General features: G+C 40.6%; 1 protein-coding gene across 3 annotated transcripts in view; it reads right to left on the minus strand.

Annotated features, from left to right (window-relative positions):
- The window catches only part of ATF3 (activating transcription factor 3), a 69,233-nt gene that overhangs the window by 11,500 nt on the left and 35,393 nt on the right, over positions 1-22,340 (minus strand). For 2 of the 3 annotated variants that reach the window (XM_072140160.1, XM_072140159.1), the window contains one exon: positions 4,672-4,829. In XM_072140160.1, coding sequence (XP_071996261.1) covers positions 4,672-4,699 — 28 coding nt within the window. In that variant the 5' untranslated portion in view covers positions 4,700-4,829. Of the gene's footprint in view, positions 1-4,671; positions 4,830-16,683; positions 16,883-22,340 lie in introns of those variants that run through there. The other variant, XM_072140161.1, reaches the window with a different exon arrangement.

A 22,340-nucleotide genomic window follows, 5' to 3' on the forward strand; every position in this document is an offset into this window, starting at 1 on the left:
ATATATTTATGTATTACTATACGTTTGGACTGGTTGATTGCTTTAGTTTGATTATGTTCTTATTATCATCCTAATCTCATGGAGAATTTAATAATAATACTGGTCAAATATTTGTCCATGACATAGCACATAACCCTCCACCGGTGGAGTAGGTGGGCACGGGCACTAAACAAACATTAGTTTCTACTATACGAGGTTGGACGCCATTGTATACATGTCCCCTTATGTATGTATCTGATCACATGAAATAACAACATTCCTCCAAGATGGGGAGGAGTAGAAATCCATATTGGCATGCTGTGATCATATACATACATGGGGTAGATGTTGTAGATGTAACAGGACCTTAGATGACATCACCCTGGCCACATGACGTAACAGGGCTCTCTCTCTCAATGTTCCATACAGCAGCATGTCCTAGTAGTGATACCTGTCAATCAGGAACAGGGAGGCGGGGCAATGCAGTAACCACTGAATATGCAGGGCCGTATTGGACTCACTAAGTGTCATTAGACTCACACCAGGCAAGTTGCCTATAAGTTTACAAACTGATTTTTTTAACATTGCAATTATGGAAAGGAACCATTCAGGGATAAGGGCAATGCTGTTAATAATAATTTTTAATTAGAGTTAATTTTAATGGCAGGTTCTCTATAACATGCTGTGCCGTCTTGATTGATTAAGCATCCCACTGGGTTCCTTCCTGCAGCTTAGCATACAGGGACATTATCTTCCCAATCCATTCTTCCATCATTCTATCCACGTTTGCAAAATGTTGTTGAAATTGCCCCCCCCCCCCAAAAAAAAAAAAGGCTAAATTGCTTTTTGGATGGTAGAATTTTGGCATGCACCAGAATAATGACCACCACTTGTGTACAATGGACTAAAAGAACAAATTACAAAAGTACAAATTTCACAATCTCCATTACCAGCTACAAAGTCATGAGATTCACATGAATATTACAAATCGTGACATTAAATATATGATACAGTTTGGGGCCAATTTCTTACATTTTCTATACAGGGTTTAAAAGTGTTTGGATCCCTAATATTGTTGATATTTGGATAGTATTGTGATGTAATACAGGCAGTCCCCGGGTTACATACAAGATAGGGTCCGGAGGTTTGTTCTTAAGTTGAATTTGTATGTAAGTCGAAACTGTATATTTTATAATTGTAGATCCAGACAAAAAAAAATTTGGCCCCAGTGACAATTGGAGTTTAAACATTTTTTGCTGTAATGGGACCAAGGATTATCAATAAAGCTTCATTACAGACACCTTACAGCTGATCATTGCAGTCTGGGACTATAGTAAAGCATCCAGAGAGCTTCACCAGAGGTCAGAGGGACTGTCTGTAACTATGAGTTGTCTGTAAGTCGGGTGTCCTTAAGTAGGGGACCGCCTGTACTATCATATTCCTATCTATACTTCTCTATATTACACGGAACCATATCACTGAATAAGGGGTATTGTGTTTCAGTCATAAACACGGGATCAGGCAGAAGATTTTGTAGGGCGCAGATGATACACACTTAAAGGCGCTATATATTTGTATGGAGGTAACCACCAGGTCTCACCACATTCTAACATCAGGAACCTCTAAAAAAAACATGGCCATAAATATTTTAGATTACCACATCGTCCTTACTGGGCTAAAGGTAATCAGTGAGCAGTTTATCAAACGAGTATATTCACCCCTTAATCGTGAAAATAGTTTTCTCTATTCAACTCTGCTCTGATGGTTTATTGTAGCAACTTAAAGGGGGTTTCTAAGAACTACACAGGGGGTAAGGATTCATCTAACTGTACTTAAAGTGCTCTGTTCCATAGTTCTAGTATTGTTCCTCCTCAGTTTCTTCATCGCTATTCCCCTTTAATGAGGGGTCTAATTATCCTGTTACCATGCACCCTTTTTTGAGACTCCTCCATGTCCCCACAGACAATAAGTAGCTGATCCCCAAATTGTTTCTATACAACTTCTGTCATTAGTGGTAAAAACAATAACTTATATTAGAGTTTACCTGACTCCCTGCCAGCTTGTTTCCTGTGTCCCTGGGGAGTGTTCAGCAGAGAGCAGGGACCCAGTCACTCCTTGCACCCACCTTTGCTTCCTCCTCTGGCAGTCTCATGCCAGCACATCTCCACTGTATCTGAGAGAGGAGAGGGAGGGGAACTCTGCTCCATGCCCAACACTCCCCAGGGACACAGAACACAAGCTGGCAAGGAGACAGGTAAATTTTAATATAAGTTATTATTTTAACCGTTAATACCAGAATTTTTATATAAACAGTTTATATTACTATTTTATTGTCTGTGGAGACATGGAGGAAGCTCAAAAATGGTTCCATTTAAAAGGAATCCACATCAGTTCTGCTGTTAATAAAGTGCAGACAGTGCTAGGTATAAACCCTTGAGTTTTATGCAGTCATACTTTTGTGTAATTGGTGGGTCTTTCAGCCTGAAGAGCTTTCTGCTACTTGCAATGAACTGTTCCACAGCCCCTCTCCCCTGCTGAGTGACTGCAACAAGTATCCAACCAAAATCCTGATCCATCTTCTACGCTTAGCAGAGGGGAGTCGCTGTGGAGCAGCACAGCACAGGGAGCAGAAAGCTCTTTGTGCTGATAATAATTATAATAATTGATAATAGAATCTTGTTATGAGGCCAGGGGGACTGAAAGGGGTTGTCCACTTTCAGCAAATAATTGATATGGTTTGTGTAAGGAAAAGTTATACAATTTTCCAATATAGTTCATGTATCAATTCCTGGCAGTTTTCTAGATCTCTGCTTGCTGTCATTCTATAGAAGCTGTTATATTTACTTCCAGGGTATAGAAATCTGTCCATGGTCACACAGGTTCTCGGCTCCTTAGTATCACAGAGAATGTAGATAGCAACCTGATGTTTCCACAATCACGCGGATTCGAGCACTCAAGGATATTCTGGACACCCGATATTTTACTATCAGCGGATATTTATTGTTAAAAATAATAAACATAAAATGCTCTGTTGCAACGCGTTTCGGTCCGGTACCCGGACCTTCTTCAGGCAGTATATAAGATATTACATGATCTTCTGTTACATATATAGCAAGATACCGGAACTAGGGACTGTCGGTAACTGCATATGCTTCCGGTTCAAAGTTTAACCGGGGCCGGTAAAAGACATAAATAACTACTTTACAATAAAAACTCATATTATCTTATATATATAATAAGCATTAAAAACATTAAATCTCCATGTATTAATAGAATAAATTAATTCAGATAAAAAAAAAATTTATTTATTCAATGTGTGACGGGTGATGGGCTGATTGTTCAAAATGGGTATTAAGGAATAGTCTAATTTTACCTTAAAAGCCTAATATTGGTAGAGAGGTGACCCCAAACAAAGGTTTTATTCGAGTTGATTCCGGCTCCGGGAGTCTGGGCTATACCTTAGCCTGTAGCCATGGTGATAGACAACGCTCTGTGTCCGTCAGTGAGTTCGCGTCGGCTACGGAAGCCGAGAGAGACCAAAAAGCCACTCGCGGCGTACGAGATGACGCTATAATATTGAGCTGACGGACAGGCTACGGAGGTTGTCAGCGAGTTCGCGTCGGCTACGGAAGCCGAGAGAGACCAAAAAGCCACTCGCGGCGTACGAGATGACGCTATAATATTGAGCTGACGGACAGGTTACGGAGGTTATCGGTATCTTGCTATATATGTAACAGAAGATCATGTAATATCTTATATACTGCCTGAAGAAGGTCCGGGTACCGGACCGAAACGCGTTGCAACAGAGCATTTTATGTTTATTAATTTTAACAATAAATATCCGCTGATAGTAAAATATCGGGTGTCCAGAATATCCTTGAGCGCTCGAATCCGCGTGATTGTGGAAACATCAGGTTGCTATCTACATGTGAAATACCATCCCCGGTGACCCTGGAACACGGAGGACGGGCTTCAATCCAAAATCGAGCTGCCAGGACACACAGGACCACAAGGATTACATGCTGTCATTGATCACCGAATAGGTGAGAGTCCATATGGACAAACCTTCTGTTTATATTTGATTGCCTCTGGTAATACACTAGGAGAGCGCTCCTGTCTTTTCTTCCCTGTTCTGTCTCTCTCCTGTCCTCTCGGAGGGAGATCGCATTGTGTGCATCATCCGCTCTGCTCCCAGGGTCTACACATAGTATCACAGAGAGTAATCAGAGCTGTGTAATATAATGAGCCGGGCACCTGTGTGACCATGGACAGATTTCTATACCCTGGAAGTACCGTATATACTCGAGTATAAGCCGACCCAAGTATAAGCCGAGGCCCCTAATTTTACCACAAAAACCTGGTAAAACCTATATATTTTTTACTCGAGTATAAGCCGAGTTTGGGTTTTCAGCACATTTTTTTGTGCTGAAAAACTAGGCTTATACTCGAGTATATAAGGTAAATATAACAGCTTCTATAGAATGACAGCAAGCAGAGATCTAGAAACTGCCAGGAATTGATACATGAACTATATTGGAAAATTGTATAACTTTTCCTTACACAAGCCATATCAGTTATTTGCTGAAAGTGGACAACCCCTTTAAGTATCTGGTTGTGATTTCTACTTCCTTCCCCCCTACAGCTACATTTTTGACACCTGATTTTTGACTAGGCGTCCGACTAGGTTTTTACCTGGATAAGACAAGTCTCCTTCCTGCATGCGCTTTGCTGATTTCACAAATTCCTGGTAGACGCCCTGTGGTTGGCATTCAGTCTCACCTGTCCTAATCCCAGATCTGATTCACCTTAATAACCTCTTCATCCTGCACTGAATTATCTGCCTGGAAGCGCTGGAACACAATTTATACAGAAAATCAATTTACTTTCTATTAGATTTGCGTTTTGTAATGTCATCTTCAAGGCTATGCTCACATCTGCAGTAGTGGATTATAATATAGGCAGTTTGGGTGGTAGCCCGGGGTCTATGCCTTCTAGGGGGCCACCCAAACCACCCACCAAATTTTATACTGAGAAGGACCTTCACAAATTAAATCCTCATACACCTGTTCCTGCTCTCAATACACATGTAAACATGAGCCATTTCAGGACCTTCGAAGGTCCTCCTAAGGTCCTGAAACCACAGATTGAAAGCAGCAGAAGGGACACATCCTCCATTTCCCTAAAAAGCTGATTCTAGTACCAGATGTAGGAAGTGATTCCAGACTTGTAGGTGCTGTAATATTCATACAGCCCAGAGCCCATGACAGTGATAATCTGTTCCCCTGCGTCGAAGGTTCTGTTAAGGTTCCTGCCAGGCACCATATGGGAAACCCTATGGACCCAAATATAGTCAACGGGACTCATAAGGAAATCCTATAACAATAACATAGTGACTCCTTTGCAGCACCCTATATAGAGGCTCTCAGAGGCTACTTTTGGGTAGTGTACCTCTTGAGAGATTGTTGACTGCTAGACATGCCTCTCCGACGCACCCAAAGGTATTTTGCTCAGGTGATAGACTATAAATTCTGAATTTTTAGGTTCCGCATGGAACAGTATTGCTTCTTTTTTGACTTAGTTATTTTCCACTCTGATTCTGACATGGGTTACTCTCTTTGCGAATCTACGCTGCCACCCTAGCCATCTGGTGATGCAGGGAACTGCACTTAATTCAATTAAATGGGGCAGCGGCTGATTGGCTAATTTTTCACATTCTTTTAACTTTGTGCACTATGATCTTACTTTTAATACAGTAAAATTATACTAATCCCCTCCATAATCTGTATCATAGAGAAAATGGATAATATAATCCTAGTTGATTATCCAATTAGTCAAAAGAAGGAGGCAGGGGAAAAAGAATAAAGATGGGACTCCCAAGATACTTATACAATATTTGATTAACCCCTTTAACCCCAGCCTTGTGCCTTGACAAAGGATCTGTACCTATAAGGCAAAGTTTTGCTCCTGGTTTCGAGTCAGAGAACTATGGAAATCCCATAATCCAGGCCTGTCTGGTCCCATGAGAATATTCTTGTAATTAAGTAAAGAAGGTCCCCGGGTTATTCACGTATGACTCATGTAATTGTTGTTAAGATTGGCTCGTCAGGATAGTAGGTGGCTGTGTTTGGGCTTTCCTATACCCACAGGCCTTTAGAAGCTGCCAAGATTTTATGGGTAACTCAGCCCTGCCCTTATCAAACAGCCTAATCTGAGGCTGAGAAGCTAAATTAATCCTGAGAATATCCTGTCCTATATACGGTTGTGTAATAACTTCTGCCTTCAAACTGATTTTCAATTTCGACTTTAACTTTCATTAGTCCTTTGTGTGCACATGATCCGGTCCGGGTCATTATGTGACTTGTAATCTCCATTTCTAGCAACTCTCCTTTCTGCAGTCTTTGTCAGTGAAGTTGAGGTCTTCTCTAAGCCTGTGAATGAGACCTAGCTGCTGTGACTCACTGTTCCCCCTCCCCTCTCCATAGAGATTTTGGAGGAGAATTATCACTGCTTCTATGTCAGAAAACTGGAATAATTGCTATTTCTTGTGCAGTGCAAGAATTTGCGATTAAAATCGTGACCTCCACAGCATTTGGGCGTTGAGGGGGCTATAGTGGGGCGCGGCCACCAGAGAAGGGGGCGGGTATGGGGCGTTCCCATCACGTATATGCGTTCTTTAGCAAAACCAGCAAACTTTAGGTCTGACCTGGGGTAGTTCCGCTCACCGGCTGTGCCGCCCGCCAGATACATCAAAAGACCTAGGCCTCTTCATGTATACAGTGCCACAAGAGGGGGGGGGGGGGACTATCATACGCCATTCTCCCCCTAAATGATGTACAGGGGGATATTAAGACCGGCATATAAAACCCTGGTCTGGATTACTACACACTTGATAAGTTCATGCTCCATTGTTCGGCTGTGAGAGCTGTCCTTCTTACTGAGGCGGGTTTCTGGTTGCCCCATTGTTCATCCCTCTAGCCACTAGTAGTAAATTTAGTAAGTAATTCTATGTTTCTCATCATTTTTCCACCCAACTTTTTTGGAATTACCCGCCCTCCCTGTCCTATTAGCCCAAGCATACTTACACGCTGATGTGTCCCCCCTGATACGGGATCACTTCTTCATTTAGCTGTTAAGGGCTTATTTTTGTGAAAAGATATGCAAATAAGCCTCAGGGCTTACACAGGAGCCTCTGAGGGTCATTTGCATATTTCAAAAAGCCCCTTTTCATGAGATATTAACAGCTAGATGAAGACAGGATCCTGTTTCAGGGAGTACATGCTAGCTTGTATGTATGCTTGGGTTACAATCACTAAACCCATGTGGTTGTTTTCCTTTAAGGATTGTTTATGTGTCTGTGTATAATATTATACAACTTATCACTCTTTTGTTTTGTTGTTGTGATCTTTGATACTTCCTTATGACAAATGATAGATAGTGGTTTATGAGTGCACTCTCATATAATCTTACATTCCCAGATTTGAGGTCTGGGATAAGATGTAGTAACGGGTAGACTGTGGAAGTTACTACCTAGGAAACATATAAAACACTAATTTACCGGGCACTAAAAAAAAAATTTAATATGGTACAAAACCAATGAACACTAATGGTGATGTCGACTGGGAATGAACAAGTGACCCGCTCCCCCTAATTCATGGAGCAGTAGGCTGATCACTGTACTTGCAAGATCCCACGTGGGCCGGGAAAGCAAAAAAATAAATTTTCTAAACCTGTTACCCACTGCTGGATTACCTGGAGGTGCCAGTGGTCAAAGGATCATAGACAAGTGATGTCACCAGGTCACATGACCACTAGAGATAAGTGGTACCAAAGTTTGTGTTTGGGCTTGGAGTTCGGGTGCATCCCCTGTGACCCAGACATATTGTCCCCTTGACCAATGACAGCCATGCTGGTAGCTGGGGTCATCAATTGGCTGTTTGGCCACCAATCCAGCAATATGTCTGGGTTGCATGGTATGCTCCCGAACCCCAGAACCTCATCACCACCCATCACTTTAAAGGAAACCTACCACTTTATATTGGTAGTTGTAACCACTCAAATAACTCGCACCAGCTCAGGGTGCGTTGGTGCAGGGTGCGCTGGTGCCGGAGCATATCTTCATTAATTCTGGAAACGCTGATTCCTTTATTAAACAGTTTTATACTTTATATTCTAAGCACGCTTCGGCGCACCATGATACGGCTTGGCGCACCATGGGCACGACCGTTCGTGCGCCTGATGAGGTAGTGCCGGAGAGCCGGTGACATCACCGAGCTCTCGGGCACACTCGCGCCTGCGCAACTTCGCATGGCCGGCTTTGCACGTGGTATTTGAGTGTTACAACTACCAATATAAAGTGGTAGGTTTCCTTTAAGCCCGAGTTATTGAAAACATGCTTGGTAGCTCAGTGGGTAGCACTACAGCCTTGCAGCGCTGGGGTCCTGGGTTTAAGTCCCATCCAGGACGACATCTGCAAAGAGTTTGTATGTTTGTATGAGTGGGTTTCCTCCGGGTCCTCCGGTTTCCGCCCACACTCCAAAACATACTGGTAGGTTGATTAGATTGTGAGCCCCATTGGGGACAGGGACTGATTTGGAAACTCTGTACAGCGCTGCGTAATCTGTGTGCGCTATATAAATAAAGAATTATTATTATTATACTTAAAACGGGATCTCACACCTACTCCGCTCCGGGAAAACCCTTTTAACATTTGTATGATACAGTCTAGAACAGGATGTTACTGACATGTCAGACTCATCGCTGCTCTGTATAGGGATCCTCCATTGCCCGATGCTTTACTAGTAGATGTAGACTTGACAGCCAATAGGACAAGTGAGGAGCTACATGAAAGCACTTCGCCTCCACTTCCGCTCTGCGCTCAAGGTTGTCCTCATGTTATATAATCCGTGTTCATGCCTGGGACATTGTCTATCCAGGTGATGTGACAGCTGCTCCTTTGTATGTTGAGCTCAGGGGACAATACAAGTTTCTCTGCCATCGAGGCCACCGCTGATGTGTAAGACTGCGCTGAATAGTGAAATGATCAGGGCCGCCATGTAACAAAAAGACAATTATATACAATAAGTGTGGATGAGACGGAGCTCAATGTCAACATCAACAACTGCATAGTGGTGCAATGTGCAATCTCCAACTTCACAGGGGCTTTGGGTGGATATCGCTAAAAGGACTGATAACTAGTATCTTTGAATAGCATCTGCACTTTATGGTATGTGCCACCATGTGTATACAACACAATACTCAGGTTGGGGCCACTTCAAGGATGCAATCATGTTTAGCCCACCTTGCAAGAACGGAAATCTGCCACCAAAATCATGATCATGATAAACCAGGGACACTTATTCATAGATCCAAGCACCGAGACTGTGCTAATCATCTTCTATTTGTTATAAATGGTGTCCTTCCTTCTAAAATCAACTTTCAAAATGATGCTGGAGTCAAACGGGTTCCTGGAGATGTTACCAGAGCCCCTCCATGCTGTAGCTTCACAGGCTGTTATACTGTGCAAGGAGCACTTCTCCATTCTGAGACAGTCTAACAGCCTGTGAAGCTGCACCATGGAGGGGCTCTGGTATCACACATTAGAGCCCTTTTGGCTTGTTAGCATTATTTTTATAATTGATTTTAGAAGGAATGAGGCCATTGATAACACATATAAGAAGATTAGCACAGTACCGGTGCCTGGATCTATGAGTAAGTGTCCCCGGTTTAACATGATGGATTCTGATGGAAGATTTCCTTTTAGCTCCCTCTGCTCTATAACATGCTACCTGCAGTTAGGTATATATTAGGTCCATTTCCATGGAATGAATATATATAATGATATATTTTGTATATATCTGTGGTTCCCAGTCTTGAATCCCGGAGCCCATCTGTGAGGAGGCTTAGTCATAGGTAAGACATTAGCCTTGTGTTACATGGAGGTCTTCCATCTGGTGCCATTATTAATAACAGTGTTATCTACCTGAGGTATGTGGTGAATCACCTTCGTCCTATCCGTGTATCAGATACGAGATGTCATCCAGCCAAAACCACAAGCGTATCAGTTGTCTTGGTTGGTGACCTACTAATCTGGTGTAGTGATGATCCTTCCCACAGGATTCCTGCTAAACCTCATAATATAAACCCAGTGGCCACAATACTGAGCGTCTAAGCCGGGCGCAAATATCTGAAAGTAGGCCATGAAGTATTATCTTGTGTTTGGAATAACCATCAATTGTTATGTAGCTTGTTGCAGACCTACAAATTTATAGTATCATAGTTTATATGGTTGAAAAAAGACACTTGTCCATCAAGTTCAACCAAGGAAGGGATTGGTTGAGGAAGGGATCAGGGGAAACAATTCTATACTAGGTCATTAGTACAACAACTAATGACCTATATGTAGGTACTACTATTTATGACCTATCCAGAAATACTGCTACTAATGATTATCCAAAAGTAGGAACACAAAAGACCTATCCATAGGTACTAGTACTAATGAGTAATCGGTAGGTACTACTACTACTACTACTAATGACCTATCCATAGGTACTAGTACTAATGAGTAATCGGTAGGTACTACTACTACTACTACTAATGACCTATCCATAGGTACTAGTACTAATGAGTAATCGGTAGGTACTACTACTAATGACCTATCCATAGGTACTAGTACTAATGAGTAATCTGTAGGTACTAGTACTAATGAGTAATCTGTAGGTACTACTACTAATGACCTATCCATAGGTACTAGTACTAATGAGTAATCTGTAGGTACTACTACTAATGACCTATCCATAGGTACCAGTACTAATGAGTAATCGGTAGGTACTACTACTAATGACCTTTCCATAGCTACTAGTACTAATGAGTAATCTGTAGGTACTAGTACTAATGAGTAATCTGTAGGTACTACTACTAATGACCTATCCATAGGTACTAGTACTAATGAGTAATCTGTAGGTACTACTACTAATGACCTATCCATAGGTACCAGTACTAATGAGTAATCGGTAGGTACTACTACTAATGACCTTTCCATAGGTACTAGTACTAATGAGTAATCTGTAGGTACTACTACTACTACTATTGACCTATCCATAGGTACTAGTACTGAGTAATCGGTAGGTACTACTACTACTAATGACCTTTCCATAGGTACTAGTACTAATGAGTAATCTGTAGGTACTACTACTACTACTAATTACCTATCCATAGGAACTACTTCTAATGACTTATCCATAGGTATTACTACTAATACCTACTAATAATGACTTATGACCTTTCCATCAGTAGTAGGTACTACTACTAATGGCCCATCCATAGGTACTACTACTTATGATGGGGCTGTGTTCTTCCGGCTACAAGTGTCATACTCCCACCCATCTATTACTAATGACCTATCCATAGGTACTAGTACTAATGAGTAATCGGTAGGTACTACTACTACTAATGACCTATCCATAGGTACTACTTCTAATGACTTATTCATAGGTATTACTACTAATACCTACTAATAATGACTTATGACCGTTCCATTAGTAGTAGGTACTACTACTAATGGCCTATCCATAGGTACCACTACTACTAATGGCCAACCAATAGGTACTAATACTTATGATGTGGCTGTTCTCTTCCGGCTGCAATTGTCATACCCCCACCCATCTATTACTAATGGCCTATGTAGTGTTGGAATAGGGTTCCTTGGGCCTACTAGACAAAATTTTTCTGGGAGCCCACCCTTTATCAATTCTACTAAATAGACCCTATCAGCCTCCAAATTAGGGTGTCTTCTTCTGTATCTTTGGGGTCCTATATTAGGTTAGAGGCTGGGTCCATCCTCTGGTCCTATAGAGGGCCAGTCTGACACTTGACATATCCGATCTAGTAAAGGAGCCTGGAAAACCCCTTTAAGGATATTATCAAGCAGGTTATACCAATGGGAATTAATCCTGAAATCAAGATTTATATACTATTCACAAGTCTAGATTATCAGTCCACAAACCAACTAACATCGTAACGCATCCAATTCATTAATCAAAACCATCTGGGGTTTCGTCTTCCATCTGAAGACATCTGATCAACCATCTGCACGTTCCCTTCTGACTTAAAGAATCACTTTGAATTGAATAATAAGATGTAAAGTTTGTATAATTTTACCAAAAAATACTCAAGTTCTCCAAGATTACAAAACAATTATGACAGCACGGCATCGGGCAAGTTTCTGATGTTAGAGGACCATCTCAGCGAGGTGAATTTCTTTATACCTGTATCTGCCCTCTAGTAATATGGGATAGCATTGGGATCTCCAAAGATACAGTATTGAGTGCTACTGTGAGAGCCAGATGTATGTTATATGGTAATAAAACACTAAAAGATGAAACTGAAGGAGGACTTCTGGATTAATGCACCACAAACCAGACACCCCCTTGGTCTTATTATGGATTAGGTGCTACCTTGTTTCATCCAAGGCCCCTGCAGTCTCAGGAAGCTGAAATTAGCACTCCAAAAATAATGCTAATATAATGTAGAAAACTTGTCGGACCAGTCTATATTCGGTAGACTAACATATGGAAAGTATGATGAATTGTCAAGATGATATAATGGAATACGATGACATCCCAGACGATGTAATGTTATATCATACAATACAATGTTAATTAGTTATGGAATCCCTTATGGAATTCTTCTTGTGATGTTACATGGTGGGTTTCCTGATTAGAATGTACAACTAATTCCATTCAATAGTCTAGTATTCTAACAGGGTTCTCAGCTCTACTACTGTGCAGTAGATACATTTCTGCCACACAAGCCTACCACTAGGGGGAGCAAACTGAAGACAGATTTACACAACAACTTTGGCTGGTATACTTCATGCATGGTCAAAAATGGCATAATGGCTAATCTGGTTCTCAATCTGAAGTCAATGCTGGACTAAATCTTGCTAGCAAGACAGATAGAAGCTGTCACCCTACACAAAAGTCTATGGAGAATAGGGGAACTGGTGAGTCATACCAGGTACAGTAAGTCTCCATCCACCAGCTCTGGGACAACTATAAATTACAGATAGAGTCTGATGGAAAATGAAGACAACTAGTCACAAAATGACCATAAACAATGTAAACCTCTTAAAGGGCTATTCCCATGAAGAGATGATTCTTAATTACTCAGGATAACAAAATAACACATTCTCTAATTCACTATTATTAACAAATATACAGCATTTCACAGATATAATTCCAACCTGTCTCTATCCCTCCTGCTGTACACAATTTGTGTTGCCACAGGATCCGACTGTAAATCTTCTGGTTATTATGGTTGCGCAGGTCAGACAAGGCAGTATGCAGAGACCTACTCTACAAGATACAGATAAGATAAGGTCTTTATGTAGGTGGGAGGGACTCTCTGTGTGTAGCTCAGATGTAGCAGAGCTGACAGTGTTTATTATAGCTCAGATGTAGCAGATCTGAGAGTGTCATTGTGTGTAATATGCATCTCATGGATCTCATCATCTCTCATCTATGATCTGTCTCATCTCTCTTTTTCTATGTGTAGATAAACCCTGTACCCTGATAATTTAAGCACACGACATCTCATAGCACAGAGGGATCATGATGTGTCTGCTTAGAGAGGCCCCGCCCACACTGACCATCACTGAGTGATAGGAACTGAAACCGCAATAAGTAAGTAAGGGGTTAAAATGATCTTTATTGTGTAAACATCACTAGGGGTTCTCCAATTTTGAGAACTTTTTTCCATGGACAAACCCCTTTAAGTACACACCTGCATCACTGATTTATTTCTGCTTTATTTGTTATAAGGTTGGTGATTTGCTTTGAATATAATAAAGTATAATACAGCTACTTGATAATATTGCATAACCGTTACCCATGATGCAATTTCAATGTTTCCTATTCAGTCCGATACTTCCACTAACAAACTATGAATGATGATCCCTTTCCGTACATCTACCGAAGCCGTAAAACACCTGTTTTAATGACTCATGTTTCCAATCTTGAAATTCCTGCATAATTTCCTCAGACCTTAAACCGGGCCCAGGATAAAATTTTACACAGTTCACTTTTATACAGGACCTGTCTTCACCAGGCCTAAAATGTCATGGGTTTTCAAAAAAAATACTATGGACACAGCTATTAAAGGGGTTATCCGGGTTTAAAAAATTTCTTATGGCCGGGGAGGGCTATTTAAACACAATAAACATGTACTTACCTCCTCCGCGCCGCGGCCGGTCTTCTCTGTGCGCCGGTTTCATTACAAGGGCGCACAGAGAGCTTCCGGCCGGCCGGATGCTCCCATGCGACAACCATCTCCCAGCGCTTACAACGCTGAGAAATAGGGACGGATGGGAGGAGCCGGCCACATCGCGGACCGGAAGCTCCTTGTGCGCGGCTTCCGTGCCCCTGTAAACAAACAGGGGCACGGATCGAAGGGACCGCGGCGCGGGACATCAGCGGCGCCGGACGAGGTAAGTACATGTTTATTATGTTTAACTAGCCCCCCCCAGCCCGGCCCTAGGTAATTTTTAAAACCCTGATAACCCCTTTAACACCTATGGAGCCCAGAGCCCATCAGGCTCATTTGCATAATTTTTAAAGCAGTTGTTTTCTGCATAAGAAGCTAAAAGAAGAGCAGATCCTGCCAGAGGGGGAACACACCAGTATGTCAGTGTGCTTGTTTTACAATTCTTCATCCTGGTATTAGATTTCCTTTTTTGTCCATCTAGCAAGACAGAATGCAGTTGAGATTTCAATGGAAAGGAAGGAGGAAGGATGAGAAAAGCAAAAGTAAATGTAGAAAAAGTATAATAAAATATATTTTATGACATTTCTTGATTTATGTATAGGTTGTTGAAAAGTTACTGACCTGTGGAATCTCCTACAGAAAAGTTCTTACCTCCTTGCAAATCTTATGGGTATAAACCAGGGAGTCCCTAAGCCGAAGCGAGTCACAGCAAGCTAGTGATGGGAAGTCTGGCTCTTCTTAGTGAGCCGGCTCATTAGGCTCCGCTCACTAAGAAGAGCCGGCTCTTCTGGCTTCTGAACGGCTCCTTATTATATATATATATATATATTAGGGAGCCAAAGGCTAATCAGGTGCCCCAGCACCACTCCATTTTTAACCCGATATTATCGGATTAAAGGGGGCGTGGTGAGCCGTTTAGGGGCGGGTTTAGTGAGCCATCGGCTCAGTGAGTTGAGCCAGCTCAGGTCGTTCACGCAAATGAGCCGGCTCTTTTTGCCGGCTCGTACGTGAATGACCCATCACTACAGCAAACGGATCCGCAACTCAGAGGATCCAAATTACAATACATGACTATTACACCATCCGTTTTCTTGGTGATTTTTATGAAACATGATATGTTTATGCACTTTTTAGAGGATTTGCTGTTATACCTGGAATCCCCAACTAAATGTATGCAGAGAGGGTTAATAAATATCCATAAAAAGAAAACTCGGTATACATGGAACATTATTCTGAGAAACAAAGCCAACGCTTGTAATAATCATTTCTCTGTTTGCAAGAGGTAAAAACCATGGGAAATGGAAAATGAGAGACATAGGAGGAGGAAGGTCCTAGGAGTTCTGGTGGTGGTCCATGGATCTAACATATACTACAGCCTAAACATAACAAAAACACAGTCCTGATTTGACCCTATACCTAGCAGAACAGTGTATCGCTTCAATATGCTCAGAGAGAACATATGACGCCATTAAATAAACAGCAGATCTGTGAGTGTGGACTCAGACATTAACTGTATGCAGGAAAGTGACTGATTGATGGTTATATCTATAGATTTATACTTATCCATAGATATGTTACATAGAATAATGAGGTGTATGGATAGCTATGACATACATAGACAGAGGATAGAATGACCGATAGATACATAGATAAACAGAGAGATAGATAGATATGAGATAGATATGAGATAGATAGATAGATAGATAGAAATGAGGTAGATAGAAATGAGGTAGATAGATAGATATGAGGTAGATAGATAGATAGATAGATAGATAGATAGATAGATATGAGATAGATATGAGATAGATAGATATGAGATAGATAGATATGAGATAGATAGATAGATAGAAATGAGGTAGATAGATAGATAGGAGATAGATAGATAGATAGACATGAGATAGATAGATAGATAGATAGATAGATATGAGATAGATAGATAGATAGATAGATAGATAGATAGATAGATAGATAGATAGACATGAGATAGATAGATAGATAGATATGAGATAGATAGATATGAGATAGATAGATAGATAGATAGATAGAAAATAGAAAAAAGCAGCACTCCAAATGGTCACTTCAAAAAATTGTGGTCTTTTATTTCATGTGCGACAGCGACGTTTCGGCTCACCTTGAGCCTTCCTCAAGCCAAACAATTAATGTGTTACAAGGATATATATACACGAGATACAATAATCATGTGACTTCATAAGCCCCGCCCCTTTCGTGTTACCGCCAATTACACAGTGACATACATATATCCAGTAATATAAATACATATGTATACAAATAATTCATACAAACATCAGTGCACATAATCTATTAATAGTATGAAGGTGTACAAGACATTTTCAGTTATAAACACAGTAATAAATCGTTACCCTATGTACAAGTGTTAGAGTGCACATAATTAAAATAACCACCTCAAACGGTGGTTAGACGTACCGCCGCATGTTCAAACCCACTCCGATTTTCACTCCGGGTGTTCGCTGGGTGTGCACAGACTCCAGCACATCGCTGGAACGCATCCTTGGCCCGCAAGCCTTGTGAGCCCGGGTCTGCTTCCGCCCGGGGCACCGGAAGTGCCTCCCCGTTGCTATGGGGACGTATACATGATCGTCTCACGACCTCAGGCCGTTGCCTGCACTATTAATCAGGTAAATGTCCATAGACATGGATAAGTATGAATCCACGGATCAATATGAATTGGCACACAGCTTCCATACAGTTATAGAAATTCACGACGTCACCGCTCTGTGGAGGGTTTGAATAACCGTAGGTCACAAAATATTAAAGATAGACTGGTTAGATCTGATGTGGGTTCTGCTAGAACTGGCAGACAGCTGACACTAACAGGAAACAGCAGACGGGGTTGTTACCCCTGCTGTAACTGTATCAACTGCAAAGTAATGGAAAAGGGAGCTAAGTTTTCACATAATGGTGTCCAGTATAGCATTAAACATTTCCTAACGTGTGATAGTACTTACGTCATATATATTCTGTATTGCCCATGTGGGCTGTTATATGTAGGCGAAACCACCCTGGCATTTAAAGTACGTTTTAACCAACATCGATATACGATAAGATCGGGTCGAAAAGACCTACCAGTTTCCAAACATTTCTGTGAAGTTGGTCACACAGAAAAACACTTACGTTTTAGACTGATTGATCATATTCCCATACTAAGACGAGGTGGAGATAGGGAGCGTCTATTGAAAAAACGGGAGCTACAATGGATTTTTACGCTCAATACTTTGAAACCCAACGGATTAAATGTAGATTACAAACTGAATGTAGTATAAGATATGGGGAGTCCCCCGGAAGTCCTGTATTCTTTGGCAGTCCTGGCAGTATACGCAAATGATAACAACTGGTGAATATTTCATATGTATACTAACAGAAATTATTTCTTCTTATCTTTTTAGATCATGAATTCCCAAAAAGATCTTGAGCTTATAACGACGACCACCGTGTGTTCTACCCTCTGATGAATCACTCACGTCATATGCTGGATGTGTGTGCACGCGCTGATATTTTATATGTTTCTCTGTTATCGCTACTATGCACGGGCCACAGCGTACCTAATAATTTAAAGTCACGACATCTGTCTACCAGGAGAGGTGTTGGTTGCACCTTAGGGGTCACAGAGTTGGGGTCACTGAGTGAGTGACCACCCAGACCCCGTATTTTGATTATATTTATTCAAACCCTCCACAGAGCGGTGACGTCGTGAATTTCTATAACTGTATGGAAGCTGTGTGCCAATTCATATTGATCCGTGGATTCATACTTATCCATGTCTATGGACATTTACCTGATTAATAGTGCAGGCAACGGCCTGAGGTCGTGAGACGATCATGTATACGTCCCCATAGCAACGGGGAGGCACTTCCGGTGCCCCGGGCGGAAGCAGACCCGGGCTCACAAGGCTTGCGGGCCAAGGATGCGTTCCAGCGATGTGCTGGAGTCTGTGCACACCCAGCGAACACCCGGAGTGAAAATCGGAGTGGGTTTGAACATGCGGCGGTACGTCTAACCACCGTTTGAGGTGGTTATTTTAATTATGTGCACTCTAACACTTGTACATAGGGTAACGATTTATTACTGTGTTTATAACTGAAAATGTCTTGTACACCTTCATACTATTAATAGATTATGTGCACTGATGTTTGTATGAATTATTTGTATACATATGTATTTATATTACTGGATATATGTATGTCACTGTGTAATTGGCGGTAACACGAAAGGGGCGGGGCTTATGAAGTCACATGATTATTGTATCTCGTGTATATATATCCTTGTAACACATTAATTGTTTGGCTTGAGGAAGGCTCAAGGTGAGCCGAAACGTCGCTGTCGCACATGAAATAAAAGACCACAATTTTTTGAAGTGACCATTTGGAGTGCTGCTTTTTTCTATTTTCTATGTATGGAGGATCGTTTACCCAATCCTAACAAGCTTGCACCCACGATTGTTTGCACGTGCTGCCCGGACTTTCTATTTGTAGATAGATAGATAGATAGATAGATAGATAGATAGATAGATAGATATGAGATAGATAGATATGAGATAGAAAGATATGAGATAGATAGATAGATAGATAGATAGATAGATAGATAGATAGATAGATAGATAGATATGAGATAGATATGAGATAGATATGAGATAGATATGGGATAGATAGATAGATAGATAGATAGATAGATAGATAGATAGATAGATAGATAGATAGATAGATAGATAGATAGATAAAAGAAAAGTCCACAGCAGCACAATGTCCAGAGTACCCCTACAGGGCAGGGTGCAGAGGCCTCAGAGTTTGGGGTGAGAACCAATGTAAGTATCAAAAATAAAGTAGCACCAGATCCAAGCAGGTAAAAGTGAAGAGTTTATTTCAAAACTAGCATGAAAAAGGTGGTAACACACCGAAACAACGCCAATTTTGGAATAAACTCTTCTTCACTTTTACCTGCTTGGATCTGGAGTGCTGCCTCAATTTTGCATTTTATAGATAGAAAAAAAGAGTCTGCAGCAGCACTGCAACTAAATATAATCCTTTGTTGGATATGGGTGGCAGCCAGGGAAGTGTGGTAAACTCCATTTACATACAAAAAAACGAAGAAAAAGCAGCACTCCAGTAGGCTAGACAAAGGCTTCAGTGTTGGGAAGCTGAAACGTAGCCATAGAATAAAACCACCTGATTTTATTTTTTGGGATACATAGATATCTACATACATACAGTGAGGTGTATAGATAGATATGATATGATATACATAGACAGAGGATATATAGATGGATTTGAGAGATAGATAGATAGATAGATAGATAGATAGATAGATAGATAGATAGATATGAGATAGATAGATAGATAGATATGAGATAGATAGATAGATAGATAGACATGAGATAGATAGATATGAGATAGATAGATAGATATATATGAGATAGATAGATAGATATGAGATAGATAGATAGATATGAGATAGATAGATAGATAGATAGACATGAGATAGATAGATAGATAGATAGATATGAGATAGATAGATAGATAGATAGATATGAGATAGATAGATAGATAGATAGATAGACATGAGATAGATAGATAGATAGATAGATAGATATGAGATAGATAGATAGATATGAGATAGATAGATAGATAGATAGATAGATAGATAGATAGATATGATATGATATACATAGACAGAGGATATATAGATGGATTTGAGAGATAGATAGATAGATAGACATGAGATAGATAGATATGAGATAGATAGATAGATAGATATGAGATAGATAGATAGATAGATATGAGATAGATAGATATGAGATAGATAGATAGATAGATAGATATGAGATAGATAGATAGATAGATAGACATGAGATAGATAGATATGAGATAGATAGATAGATAGATATGAGATAGATAGATAGATAGATAGATAGATAGATAGATAGATAGATATGAGATAGATAGATAGATATGAGATAGATAGATAGATAGATAGATAGACATGAGATAGATAGATGAGATAGATAGATAGATAGATAGATATGAGATAGATAGATAGATAGATAGATAGATAGATAGATATGAGATAGATAGATAGATATGAGATAGATAGATAGATAGATAGATAGATAGATAGATAGATATGAGATAGATAGATAGATAGATAGATATGAGATAGATAGATAGATAGATAGATAGATAGATAGATAGATATGAGATAGATAGATAGATATGAGATAGATAGATAGATAGATAGATAGATAGATAGATAGATAGATAGATAGATATGAGATAGATATGAGATAGATAGATAGATAGATAGATAGATAGATAGATAATACATATTAGAAATAGATAGACAGTGAGATGTATAGATACATTGATATATATGGAATAAGTAGATAAATAATAGATAGATCATCCTCTATACTGATTATTTGTAGCTGTCATACACTTTCCCTGTTGTCATCGCTCCTCACATTTTCTCTCTACCGGAAGAAAATTCTCAGAATTCTCCACTTTGAAGAAACTTGCTTTTCCTTAAACATCGGGTGGGTGTTGATTACGAGAAATACTCTCAGCTTATATGTAAATCCTGATTTATGTCCATTTATTGAACTTTAGAAAAACCTGAAACCCCATAGCAAAACCTGTAGTATGTCCTGCCACCTATCCTGTGCCATTCATACCACGGGTGGCGCCTTATGGCACAGGGTGACTTAAACCCCCTAAGGCAATGCCACCCCTGCAGCCCCTGTAGCTATTCTCTAGATTTTTCCACCATAGTCACAGCCTCTGCAGGAAGCACATTTACATATGACTTATTTCTGTCAATTTCGATTTCTGTTTATTTGCTAAAATCCTCCTGACAATAAGAAATGAAACATGAAATTTGGCTGGTGTCAGTAAATCCTTGGCGGGCAGCCTCTGTATTCTTGCCCGATGGTATTTGGCCTCTCTATGAGCTGTCAGCCATTAGTGTATTGTCCCTGTAACATGACACATGATCTGCTGAGATGTTTACATTCGCTTTGGAACTGAAAGTCATGTTTTTAGTGTTTTGTAATGTTTAAGTTCTCTCCGAAATGAAGATAGAACAATTGGCACTTCTCCAGATATTAAGACATCCGAAAACAGAAGTTGTCATCGGCGGTCACAAGCGTGGTATACATTGTTTCATGGACCATTGAGGCGTGCCAGATGTTGTAGGGACGCAGTTGAGACGATTCTCAGCTTCCAGAAATACACAAATTGGTTCTCTGCATCAACATTATCCTAGAACCAAAAATTAGAGATGAGCAGAAACCGGACCCTTGGTCCAGATTCTGGAGTAGAGCTAGTTCCTTTACAGGCAGTCTCATACTTATGAACACCCAACTTACAGACGACCCCTAGTTACAAACGGACCTCTGGATATTGATAATTTACTGTTCTTAAAGGAAACCTACCACTTAGAATGGTAGGGGTAAGCTGTAAGTACCGAGCACCAGCTCAGGGTGACCTGGTGCTGGTACTTACTTTCGTTAGTGTTATAAACCGCAGTATCGCGGTTTTAACACTTTTTAAACTTTAGAGCAGAAGGGGCTTCGGCGCTGCGTGCGCACGATCATGTGCGCGCCTACATAGGAAATAGCGGAGATGCACGGTCGCGCGCAGCGCCGAAGCCCCTTCTGCTCTAAAGTTTAAAAAGTGTTAAAACCGCGATACCGCGGTTTATAACACTAACGAAAGTAAGTAACGGCACCAGCTCACCGTGAGCTGGTGCTGGTACTTACAGCTTACCCCGGCCATTCTAAGTGGTAGGTTTCCTTTAAGCCTTAGGCTACAATGATCAGCTGTAACAGTTAGCAAAGGCTGAAAGTAAGCTTCATTATTAATCCTGGTTTTAATGACAAACCAACATTTTTTAAATCCAATTGTCACAGAGACCAAAAAAATTCTGGCTGGGGTTACAATGCTAAAATATACAGTTCCAATTTACATACAAATTCAACTTAAGAACCAACCTACAGAACCGATCTTGTACTTAACCTGGGAACTGCCTGTAATCTCATTCTTCTTCCCTCGGAGAGAAATATTTGTAAACAT

The sequence above is a fragment of the Engystomops pustulosus genome, chromosome 3 (genome assembly GCF_040894005.1).
Source record: "Engystomops pustulosus chromosome 3, aEngPut4.maternal, whole genome shotgun sequence".
NCBI classification, from domain to species: Eukaryota; Metazoa; Chordata; class Amphibia; order Anura; family Leptodactylidae; genus Engystomops; species Engystomops pustulosus.